At 37.7% G+C, this 13,293-nt stretch overlaps 1 protein-coding gene across 13 annotated transcripts in view; it reads right to left on the bottom strand.

The window, feature by feature from the left end:
* Positions 1-13,293, bottom strand: part of AGFG1 (ArfGAP with FG repeats 1) — a 37,956-nt gene that overhangs the window by 13,967 nt on the left and 10,696 nt on the right. For all 13 annotated transcript variants that reach the window (XM_074593219.1, XM_074593212.1, XM_074593214.1 and 10 more), the window contains exons 3-5: positions 3,050-3,165; positions 2,349-2,511; positions 1,178-1,334 (exon numbers count right to left, since the gene is read on the bottom strand). In XM_074593219.1, the coding sequence (XP_074449320.1) occupies positions 1,178-1,334; positions 2,349-2,511; positions 3,050-3,165 (436 nt within the window). The remainder of the gene's footprint in view (positions 1-1,177; positions 1,335-2,348; positions 2,512-3,049; positions 3,166-13,293) is intronic.

Raw genomic sequence — 13,293 nt, 5'->3', positions numbered from 1 at the left:
ATCATTCGGCAACAAGTTTGGAAAGAATAAGTTATTAGAAAGGATTAAGTATCTGCTGCCTCTTCAGTAAGACTGCACAACATTGGCCAGTCAGCACAAGTTTTCCCAGTTAAATATACCACCAAAAAGATGATTAATGTGATATCTTATGTAAAGGATTTTACAAAATACCCTGCAATGATAATTCTTACTCTGTATTACTGAATTCATCCAATTATTTCACAACATACTTTTTTGAACTTTAACTTTGAGAAAGCCTTGATACTTTGCTCAGCTCCTCAGGTGTGTCTTAAATCCCCTCCATCACACTTCTCAGGTTTTAACAATTTCAGGACTGATTTGCAAGAAATATCTCATTCTTGTTAGCTTAGCAGCATCACAGTTTCTCTCAAAAACTAGATGAAAAGCCCATTCAGAGAAGGCAGGCAAAGGTACTTTCCCACAATTACAACGCAAGTTAGCAACAACATACTTCAGTGACCACAGAATCAACTTTTTCTTTAAGATAGACTCTATGGCTCAAGTTCTTTGGCTGAAAATAAACCCTGAGGGCTCAATATATTTTACTGAAGTCATTCAAGAATTCAAGGCCTACCCCCAGCCTCAGTCAATAGATATACTCAAAGCTCATTTATTTTCCTGAATCTACAGAATACTACCCACATGACTAGTATTCAGTTTTCAAATAGACACACACACAAAAGAGGAGGTCATTCTTTAAAATGAGGAAGCCTTTGTTTCTTTTAACTAATTGACAGTTGCTGTCAATCCATTTGAACCCCCTTAAAAATCTGAGTCTGCTTTCTTTCCATTAATGCTCTTCCTAATAATTTTCAGAAAGAAAATTGAAGGTCTAATATCAGCTTCTCCCTACATTCTGTTACTCATCCTCTCACTCTCTCTCCCCCCCAAAGAGTTTAAAGTTCTAGTAGCAGGCAGAAACAGTCTAATCATACACACCATAGAAAATAGCTACAGCAACTCCCCCTTCAAAAAGCAAGATTATCAGCCGTTATGTCTTCAAGCTTTCTTTATAAAGATCTAAAGGAAATCTTGAGCAATACAATATTCTCAAGGGACAGAAGTTACATATACCTCATGAAGTTTAGTCTAAAGTCATCAAAAATTAAACTACATTTTATACATTTAAAAGGGATATGCTGCTCAGAATACTTACCTGTATGACTGTTGAAGTGTGCAAAATTAGCAAAATTTGCTGTAGCAGTTGACTGAGGAGGAGCAGCAGCAAAGATATCTGAGCCAAGGTCACTGAGGAGGTCAAATTGTTTCTTTTCTTGTTGCTGCTGTCCTTGAGATCGAACTACAACAGGAGACTACAAACAACATTTCAATTAGCCAATACAAAAAAGCTGGTATTTTACCAAACTGACTTCTGCAAAATACTAGGATAGACTAAGCATATGTTTTTAAATAAGCCATTTATTCCTGAAGTTTAAGATGCTGTATACAGCACAGCCCCTCCTCCTATAGTACGAGGAAGATGATCTGTTTATGCTACGATGGTGGCTTTTAAATGAATTCTGCAGCAGATTTCCATGGATTAATATGGCCTCAAAGAATAATGTAGCAGCATATAAGCAGCTTCAAAATTATGTATTTAAAACTGCAAATATCATACAAGTATAAGCAATAAAACTTAATTTTACAAGTTGTAAAATAGTTATTCCCTGCATTCTGAAAAAAATCTTTAGAATTCAGTATAGGGAAGAGAAAGATTGAAGAATTTCATAGCAAGGCTGCAAATTTCTAGTGTTTGAGTCTTAAGAGGTCCAGTCAAGAATTGCCTGTATCCTAAAGGTAAAACACTTTTTCAAAAACTGTCTTTCCTCCAGAATCTTATTACATAGTGTTGTTTGACTTTACATAACAGCATACAGACATCTCCTGAAAGCCAAGCCACTTGGTAAGACACTTACAGAATGCACAGCAAGTTATAATGAACATGCATGCTTTTCATCCATATATTCACTGCTAATGGTATCAGGCATTTTATTGTTTTCAAATTAAAAAAAACAGACATGAACCTATATCACATTAGCTTCATACTTCAGAGATATTTAAGCAAAAGACAGTCATAATTAAACTTATCAATCACACTGGAAAATTCTGCTTACACAAAACAACCATTAAAAAATACAATTTTGTCAATAGAAACAAGCTTAATTTAGAACCTGATCTGCAAACACCTGTATACTTCAACAAAATACATAAGACATTAGTGATCGTATTACTTGGTAACAGTTGCTACTGCAAGAATTCTTGTGCCACTAAGAGAAAAAAGTACTGCTGAAGAGTTCTGTGCACTCTTCAGTGGTGTCATTACTCACTTGGCTAGGTGTGCCCTTGTTTAAGTGCAGTGTGGGTGCAGCTTCTCCCAAGAGAGATTTGAGTGGCTTCACCTCAGGTGTGCTGCTTGTACTACTAGCTGAGGACCCCGATATGGATGCATGGACTGATGCCACCACCTTTGCTTGCTCTGGAGGAACATACCTACAAAGAGAGCAATGGTTTTTACAACTTTAACACGAGAAGTTCTGCTCAACATTCATAAGACTCAAGTGTGAGTACTGGTAGATCTCAGCTTTGCTATTTTAACCACTGACCCAGCAACAAATTCTATCAGTAGTTTGCAAAAGAGCCATTATTTAAATATACCAGATTTTTTAAAAAAATAGACTAGAATTTTAAGTCATCAATATTTTATAGCACTTATTAAATAAAAGCTATATGCCTTCCACCTCCTAACAAAAGTCTGCAAAACCCTTACTTTACGCTGCTGTTGACAGCCCCTTAAGCCATTTCTGTTCCACCAATACGAACTATGCATTGAGAAACTTCTTTAAATAGTTTGTCTTCTCTGCTTCCTGTAGAACCTCTGAGTAAGTCCAGAAATTATTTCCTTTATCGAGCTGTGCTATTTAGTCCAAAAAGCACACAAGAAGGAAAGCACACTTAAGAATGTGAGGATAACAGTCCATCTTCACTTCTTGTCATAGAAGCAATCTTTATAATTGTAAAGCTATCTTACCATCTTTTCTTTTCATATTTTTCCTGTAGAAATTCCTTTACTTTCTGTGGATCCCTGAAGTCTGGAATTGCTGATGATCTATCATCAAATAGGCCTAGCCAAATCTGTTTGCACACCTTATAAACAAAAAAAAAAACAAACAAAAAACAAAAAACACAACCACAGATTAATCAGAGAAAATATCTTCATTCACAACCTATTTAAGTTTATAAATATTAATACATCAAACCATTAAGAAGTATGTGGCTGCACATTTTTTGTTCCAGGCCAAGCTGCTTTAACAACTGACTGGTGCACCATGTACTGGTCTAAACATTTAAAGTTGAAAGACCATTTGTCACAGCAGGGCAAGCAAATCCTAGCATCCAATTTCACCATCAAATACTGCTTTTACAAAATATTTGCAGTACTTACTCATGAAGGGGCAAAGCACCCGATTTCTACTTGTGATCTTTAAGACTCTTCTCCGTCACCTAATTCTACACATTCCCTTACCTGTACTTCAGGGTTTAAACTGTTTCAACAGATTCCATATGCCATAAGCCCTAGATGGTAGGTTTTGAAGGATCCGAGGTTTAGTATTTATACTCATTATTACTATGTGAGTATAGGAACTTTATTTTTTTAAAACAGCCTTTATTACCATGATGCAGTTTCTATGGTATCCTATACATTTAATTTGAGTGAGGGTATGAGAGAAGGGGGGAAAGTATGCTTGCTCTGCTTTAATTTTCTAATTGTGTGAGTGCGCAAAAGTTGAAGCAATTGCAAAACTCTCAGTATGCGCAGCTTCAATTCCTGACCAAAACAACAGGAAAGGTGGCCGTTCTCAAAACTAAACAAGACACAGGAGTTGTCACACTTAAAATGTTTTCTTTAAGTATTTAAGACTACTCTGCAAGTAACTTGAATATACACCCAAACGATACACAAAACATTACCCACCCTCTAAAAACAGACTGACATTTTAGAACAGGTTTCTCAGAGAAGTGAGGTTAAAAAAAAGCAGCATTGTTTTTGTGATGCATACCCTTTCTTCCCACACCCTTTCTGAAATAGCCCAGACCATCCCTCTTACATGCCTCCTACAAACATTACCCTCTATCCCTGCAATAGTGTCAGGTTTTCAGCATTGTCCCCGTGACCTTCAGAGGAACCTCATGCTCTAACAGGGAAGAGCTACATGAACCAATTACCCCGAAAGTTGACAAATTAAAGTAGAAGCTGTGATACTTCCACTACATCTTCCCCAGAGAGGCTTGCTGCTTCTTCTTTACCTGGCCAGCTAACTTCACCAAAGTTGTAGCAACTTAGCCTCTTTGGGAACACTAGTTGTCAAATGTTTGATAAATGTTATAGGCCATTTCAAAGACTTCCCAGGATTAGAGAGATCAGACAGACAGCATAAGTATGTATTTCATACTTGATATCTTGATTTTATATAGCTTTTTTTGCATGTCCAACACTCCACAGTCCTTATGGTCATCTACCAGATAGAAACAAACAACAACATGAACCAGATCTAATGATCAAAGGATAGCTCTAAATTAGTGATTTAAATACTCATCTAAAAATAAGATCAGCAGTTCCTACTTCAAACAAACTCAGCTATTCAGTATTCATTCATCAGCTGTACTCCACAAAAGGGTTAAGTTCAATGCATTGATTTGAGTTTGCAAATTTAAACAGTCATTATTTGCAGTATGATAATAGATGAAATGAAACTGGAAGTATTTGTTTAATACTTCTTCATACAAAGTTAAAAGATACAACCTTAGTAAAAAAAGTCACAAGTCTGTTCTAAAATAACAGCATGAAGCACTATTTTAATAGTAGTAATCTTTCACATAAGCACTATAATTTTGTCAGAAAAAAGTAAAGTCCAAACATTTATGGGCATAGCTTTAAACATCTGCAGTGGATAGCCTGATGTGGGCTAGCAGTTGTCTTTCCATAATTTGATTTGCGAATATAACTGCACCAACTAGCAGTCACATGATTGCTAGGAAGGAGAGAAGTCCTGTTCGTGGCTAGTTACAGAATACCTGGCGGCAGGAGTTGGTGGTGTCCAAATCTACACAGTCCCGTCCCACTTCCCCCCCCCCCCCGACCCCAACCTCAACTTCAGTATTGGGAGGAACATCAGGAAACACTGAAGAAAAAGTTGTGCCTAATTTCAGACAAGCAGAAAGACAAGTGTTAGTACAGCCCCTACTTGATCCTGCACCTGGCAGAATAACATTCAGGACTGTACCATGACGATCAGGTTGCATCCAGCCTAAGATGTACTAGTGAATGAAAGATGAGGTCCCTCTTCCCCACCTGTATCAGTCCATTAAATTACTCCCCCTTCTTCTACCACCCAAAACAAGGCAGATCAAAGAAACTCATCACAATTCCTACATCACTAGTACCATTGAAACATGTACTGAGATCAACTCACAGCAACAATCAAACCACAACCCAGGTTTTCACCTTTCTCCCTCCCTGTTTTCTGCTTCATCTTTACCCTGAAATGCCTAAGCATTCACAGTGAGGGGAAAAGGAAAAAGAAAAAAAACACCACCCAAACACCTAAACAACTTCATGTCAAATAGTCTCAATCCTTCCTGACCACCACAATTTCTAGGAGAAAGGTCCTGCGTGACTTCAGATCATTCACCAGCTCTGCAGCCACAGCAGATACCAGTTGTATGAACATGCAAACAGGCACAAAGGAGGACTGTGCTGTCCAAACGCATTGCTGGTTTATAATGATGCAAATTTCTTAAGGCATCAATTATTGCATCGCATTGCAATTTTTGCAAACTGTCAGAAAGCTGGCTTCCAAAAGTGTTTCCTGGAGCAACTAATTTCTTCTAAATACCTAAACACAAAAGCATTAACAACTGAAATATGCCTTAAGTCACTATTATAATTTATTTAATTAAACCTGCCGGGCATTCTTTATTGGTTCTCTGTTACCAGTAGCAGAGAGAACAGTATTACTAATGGGCAACACAACAACACACAACCACCGAGCAAACTTAGTCACGCAGAGTTCAGCAAGAAGTTCTCGTTTTAACAGAGTTTGACAGCAGTAGCTATAAAAGCACAGGTTAAAACATTTACTTTACTACATCAGAGATGCAAATTAGATTTCATGTAAGTTTCTTTACCCAAAGAGTTCTCAGAGAAAGTATAATTTCTTAGAAGTCTTAAATAAATCCATTAGAAAGCCAAATTTTATAATGCAAGTTTTATATATCACACAAGCAACTATTAAGGGCACAGTTTTGTCTATTTCTGTATGAAGTACCACACAATGCTTTGAACATCAACAGCCGTTCCAAGCAAGCATTCACAACACAATAAAAGGCCTGTTGTCTGTCTTTCCTTGTTTGCTGGTGACCCGTATGCTCTTTCTAGCTATACTTTTGTTACTATCATCTGACTTGACAGGGATACACAATACTGCATTGATTATGCTTCAAGCAAGCTATAATACACAATTTTCAGCTATCCACAAAAAAGCAAATGGCAGTGTGCTGTGTAATATCATATGATGAAATCAAAATTGGAAATTAAAAAAAAATATATATTATTGTCAGAGACAGAACTCACATTGTCATACAACGGTCATTTTTTTGAAATAGGTATACTTCCATAGTCGTAGAATAAGTCACTAAGTACTGAATCTTTTGCAAAGAAAAGTTTGCTGTGAGAAATGTGAATATACTTACTGATCAGGCCATCACATTTTTTTTATTTCAAAGCTATTTAAAAGTTACACTTACGATAAGATCAAGGAAATTTATTGTGTTGTATGTTGCCATACAACTTGCTGTTGAGTTATGTTGGGGAATGATCACTCAGTGTTTACATCTCTGGTACCCTGACTACTCCCCACTAATCACAGCTTTAAAATCCACTACCTGAATTTGATAGCACTGGAGACACTAAAAGTTCAATTGCAACAAAAAAAAAAATAAATAGTGGAAACGCAGAAAAATCAGATTGGCAACTTCAGTTGCCAAGACTTCAACATGAGCTTCAGTTGTACGTTCTGTCTGGCCTAAGAGGTGCCTAGGCAGGACACCTGAACAAATCAGCACACGGTTATTCACAGTATGCGCTGATTCTTGCCCAGCCATTACTTGCAGTATATGGGGGGGAAAAAGTGCAAAACAGTAGTAAAGGGCATAGAAATCTGCACCAAACCAAGCTTGAAGTGACCAGCTGCTCTATTAAATGTGAAATTTTCCTCTTAGTTTTCTAATATAAACTTACTATTTGAGGAAAAAAACCAAACACAAACAAGGAAGTAATTTTCAAAAGCAAAAGTTCAGAACAATATATTCTTTGAGAAATTTGAAATTGATATCCCAAAGAGCATATATTTCAAAACACCTCTCTAACTAATCCATACATAAATCAGACTTGCAGAGCTGATTCAGAAAGTGCTACAGTTTCATGATACATCTTAAGCTCCATTTTAACAGTTACTCATTCCTTTGCTTTTACAGATAATACATGAAGCAGCATTCCCACTCACCACAAAGTTACACAACATTACTGTGAAGGTACCAGGCCTAAAAATTCTATGGCTTTCTGAAATCCTTCTACATCACACCATCTTCTTGGGGATATTCTGGTTCAGCCATTTAATATTAATATTGTTCTTTTTGCAACAGCAGCACAAATAAGCCTCTGCTCAAAAGCTCTGCTCATTCACCAAAAGCCTTGCTTATACTCCTCCTTTTGATAACCAAAGCTCTATTAAACAAAATGCTCTGCTTAGAGAAGAGTCTGGCAAGCTGGAGCCAAGAGTAAACACTCAAGTTATGTGGAAGCCCCTAGAAACAGTGGAACATATCCAACAATCCATAATCATTGTCCACTGTCCCTGAAAAGTATAATTAGTCCATGTCCCACTGGTTCACCAATACAGCAAGAAGAAAAAAAAAAACCCAAAACCACAGCATTGAAGTCAGAAAGATTAAGCATATGCAGCATTTGAAAGCCTACTTTTTTTGAAGCATTGAAAGAAGCGAGAATTTGAAGTTTTGCCTGCCTCTACTACACTGTGGGAACTGCAAAGTACCAAGATAAAGCAAAGTTTTATCTTGTCCGGTAACAGTAAGTAGAAAACAAGATTCAGCAGTTATCTTCATGAAGTTTAGAAGTTCATGAAAATCCTTTTACAACAGGTTTGGGAAGAACAGTACCTGCTCTCTGCCAACAAGCTCCAATCCTGCAAGGGATGTCTTTAGACATTTGGCAACTAGATACTGGGAAGTTCAGAATTAGATCAGTAAGTACAACATGAAGCAAACAGGGAAAGAGAATCACAACCAGCTTCAACCTACTCACCCTGACCCAGATAAAAACCCAGGAGGTTGCAAGGCAGAAACCGTGAGTTGCCATAACTTAAATATATAATTGAAAGAAGAAATTAGGCCAAGTGTATATTGTATGTTATAACAAAGTCTTTACCTCTATTTCTCTTCATAGCATTGGTTTCCCTGAGCCTGCACTCAACAGCTATTCTATCTGAGGGATAAACTGTTTTTCCTAGAATAACCGCATTTACCTATCTTGTTTTACATACGCTATTTACATTTGTAGTCCTACAGTTTGAGGAATTACCCTTGTTTTCAGCTTTGACAGAAAGGAAAAAAGAGCTCATCCCATTCATTGCACATCTGGTGCTCCACAAAATAAAGTTGACCAGAAAGGCTTCTGCCATAAAACCTAGCTTCCTAGTAACATTTCATGCTTTTGGGAATTCTAGGCAGTGCCTAAAAGCTAAGAACAACATAAACATGCTTGTTTCCCACAGATGTTTAGCTTTTGTGTTTGCTTCTAGGTTTGTTGTCACAATTGGGGTTTTTTTGTGTGTTGGGAAGGTGGGGAAGGACAGGCACACCAAAAAATTTCTCATAAAGAAAAAAATCAGTAGTATACATGAAATTTTGCAGAAAACCTGAAACAAACTGAGATTTCAGTTATTTCTATTCCAGTGCTACATATTTCAACTACCAAACAACACTTTACCATGTCATAACTATTTCACTGATAGAGATCTCCAGTGTGTGTGGGAAGGCGGATATGGGAGAGACAAAGACCTTGTGCTTACAAAACACATTGAGCCACCACACTTTAGAAACTCCTGTTAGCATAGTTCTGCTAGTTAGGAATAATAAAAATTCAGTTAGGCCAGCAAAATTAAGTTTTTGCTCATGAAGCCACCTTCTCTTGTATCCAGCGAAGGCAGCATGGCAAGGAAGAGCTATACTAGGACAAGTACTTCTGCTGATAAAAGCTGTACTTCAACTTGGAAAAAGCACACTACTAGACCTACAGAACTTCTTGTTTAGAGCCAGACATACCATTGTATAGGAAGATTACACGTCAGTCTAGTTTAAAAAGCTCTAATGAGATATTACCTTTCAGGAGTCTGGTAAATGCCAAATTAGATTTCTTCTTCTCCCCCTCCCCCCAATAAAATACCCTCAGTTATGCACCAAATGTAATGCTGACAGTGCAAAGAACTACAGATTACCACACAACAAAACTATGTTCCAAAACATAACAGTCGCCACAGGAAGAAAGATTTGGAAACAGTTCCCTTATGTAAGCAAGTTATAGCTTTGTTTAGTAATTCAGCACTTCTGATGTCAATATTATTCATTAATCTCTGTAGGTTAGAAGAATTTTATACTGACAGTATAGTGGTTTCAAAGTCAGTTTGGGTCCAGAAGCTATAGCTAGTTTCATAAGCACAGAGTGCAAGCCACTAAATCCTGCTAACAAAGCCACTGTTCTGTACACAATCAGCTCATGTATCTCTATATCGTATTAGCAGAACCAGGGATGTCCTACAAGGACACCCGACTGCACGGCTCACGCTGTCAGGGTGACACCCAACTGCAGGCTCACGCTGAGCATACCTGCATAGCATTCTATTCATTAGCTCAGGTAAACACGGTCTTTGCACTCAGAGGAACATAGACTTTCCAAATACAGGACCACCCAAATCATTTTCTTCCACCATATGCATATTAGGATAGGCTATTTGGAAAGGTTATAAGATATCTACTGCACTTTTCAAAAGTGTAGTAGGAAAATTAACTATATAACTAATTTGCCTCATAATACTGTTTTTCCAGCTTCAGGGGAAAGCTTCTGAATAAATATTCACAGCTATAATAGCAACATGAGATTAGTAACACCTCCACTTCCTGCAAAAAATAAGTTCACTTTCTACTACCATTGCATTACGGAATCAGAGGCCTAATCAATGCTAGCATCATTTGATTATGAGTTTTCAAACAGAACCATCTCCATACCACTCTCTCCTCATTATTCTTAACGTGAAAATACAGTGTGAAAATACCTCACACTGCTCTTCATGAAGAGAACGAGGAGGAGAAAAATCCTACCCAGTGAGTCAGAATTGCCTTTATGCTTCAAAAGGACTTCAGAAGGCACTTGAGGAGTATCAGCTTGAAGATGTTTCCATTCTTGCTGCAAAAGTGAGCTAACCCCAACATTAGCAAAACCAGAGTCTGGACATCTGTTTATACCTGCAGATGAGTAAGCAACACCAAAATATAGATAGATAGAATCATACGTGTTTTCTAATACAGTAAAAAGTTTTACATCTGTATTTGAAGTAGTAAAAACTCATCCAAAAAAAGTTTACCTTACCTGTGCCAGAAAGACAGTCCTTGGAAGCTGTGCTAGTTTTTACTGGGATAGAGTTAATTTTCTTCATAGTAGCGAATATGGGGCCATGTTTTGGATTTGTGCTGAAAACAGTGTTGATAACACAGGAATGTTTCCATTACTGCTGAGCAGCGCTTACACAGAGTCAAGGCCTTTTCTGCCTCACACCGCCCTGCCAGCAAGTAGACTGGTGGTGGACAAGAAGATGGAAGGAGACACAGCTGGGACAGCTGACTCCAACTGACCAAAGGGATATTCCATACCATACGATGCCATGCTCAGCATATAAAGTGGGGGAAGAAGAAAGGGGGGCGACGTTCAGAGTTCTGGCATTTGTCTTCCCAAGTCACCATTACGCATGATGGAGCCCTGCTTTCCTGGAGATGGCTGAACACTTGCCTGCCCATGGGAAGCAGTGAATGAATTCCTTGTTTTGCTTTGCTTGTGTGCGCAGCTTTTGCTCTACCTATTAAACTGTCTTTATCTCAACCCACGAGCTTTCTCATTTTTACTCTGACAAGTCTCTCCCTGATCCCACCGGGGAGGAGTGAATGAGCAGCTGTGTGCTGTTTAGTTGCCAGCTGGGGTAAAACTACAACAGAGGTGCAGATACTGGCAAGAAGATGGTATCTCACACTTGAAGAGAAGCTGCTTTGAATAATCTCTTCCCAAAGCAGTCACTTTGTGGAAGTCTTTTAGTAACTGAATCCTTTACCCACATGTGCCACAAAGATGCCAGTTTGCAACAACTGTGGAAAAGTTACTATTTCAGATGTTAGGATTTTTTTTTTTTTTTTTAAAAGAGAACTTCAACTTTATACAATACATTGTCCTTGTAAATACTCTTTGAAGGAGAGAGGAAAACTACTTCGCCTAAGAACAACTCACCACCTTAATAACTACCTTACCTCAGGGAAGCTTTCTTGCTATTTTCCATTCTATTCAGAACAAGCTCCCTATTGTACACCATGATCTACTCACCCAGAAGCAAGAAAGCTTACCACAGAGGCCTTGGCCGTCCTGGCAAAATACTGGGAGGACAAAGTGGGAATGAAAGTATTTTACAAGCTACAGAAAAACTGGAGTTAAACATACTAGACTGCAAAAACTTGAGCTTTTTTATGAATGAAACCTAGAAAGTTTAATTTCTTAACATATACGCACAAGAGCCATCTATGCTGAAGAGCAAGCTAAGCAAAGAAGGGGTTTTGCGATGTCAGATGAACTTCGTCTGCCCAATACTTTATCTTATCTGCAGGTGAGTGTTCCAAAGTCCAATACCAACAAGTGAAAGCAAAATGCTTATTTACCTACCGCAACATACAGCATGACAAAGTGAAAACATGTTTAATTAGGTTTTAAACTTCTAACAGTGTTTCAAACAGTATTGTTTCTGTTCAGTATTTGAGCACCTGTTAAATCTACCATCTGCAATTACAAATATCCCTTCAGTGCTACTTTAGAACTAAGGCAATGCACTGCTATCCACCAATCCCAAACTAAACTCAGGAGGACATCCTCATTTATGAGGTAGCTCCTTTAAATCATTGCAATACTTTAGAGTGGTAAGTACTAAAAGCACAAAACCCCTGGCTTTTGAAACATAAAATACCATTGCAGAGATCTGTGGACTGTTTTTATGTCAGTAATAAATTATGTATCAACTAAATCATTATGATTGGCAGACTAATCAAGTCTATAACGAGAAGGACAACAACGCTAACTAACTGAATAGGGATCACTTAAGGTTTCAGACCAGTGAAAAATGAAACTGGTAGCATTCTCTAGCCATTGCAGATTCAGTGAAAAATTAAAATGAATGCAGGGAGGGAGATATACACACTTCCTTTACACTTGTGAAGCTTAAAGCAAAGCTGGAGTTTACAATCTAACAGAAAGAGACTCCAACATACTGCATCTGAAACCATGAAAGATTCTTTATTATTCTCCCTATGCAAAAAGTCAACAATATGCTATACATACATGCACAATGTTATACCGCTTTAACATGCCAAAACAATTTAAAAACCCCCCAAAATTAGTTAAAGCCATTAAGAGTATTTTATAATGTCTGGAAGAGTTTAAATCTTGTTCCAGCTCTGTCTAGAGGAATCATCCACTAACAGTCACTTCAAAAGATAATGCATATTTACTATTACAGAAAACAAAATTGTTACTTCTATTTTCATTCCTCAACCTGACAGTTACGAACGGGCCAAGTTTAAGAAAATTACGTATCAGCATTTTAGCTAATGATGGGTTTTATCCCCACAAAACTTCACAAGAACATGTTGCTAAGACACTCTGTAGCCTGCAATCAATAGTCCTACTAAAACAGAATACAGATCCAATCAAAGTGAAATAGAACTTTTTCTAATACAGAATAGAAGCAAAAGCTGCCTCTAAAATCCCCAATGCTACAGTACAATATTAAAAAAAACAAACTTCATCCTCAAATTGAAGACAGCAATAGCCACATCCAGCGTTTACATCCTCCATGTGTCCCCATAGAGCCAATCCAACATTTACCTCAG

This window comes from Larus michahellis, chromosome 6 (assembly GCF_964199755.1).
Source record: "Larus michahellis chromosome 6, bLarMic1.1, whole genome shotgun sequence".
Classification (NCBI taxonomy): domain Eukaryota; kingdom Metazoa; phylum Chordata; class Aves; order Charadriiformes; family Laridae; genus Larus; species Larus michahellis.
This window is presented reverse-complemented; position numbering and strand designations above follow the sequence as displayed.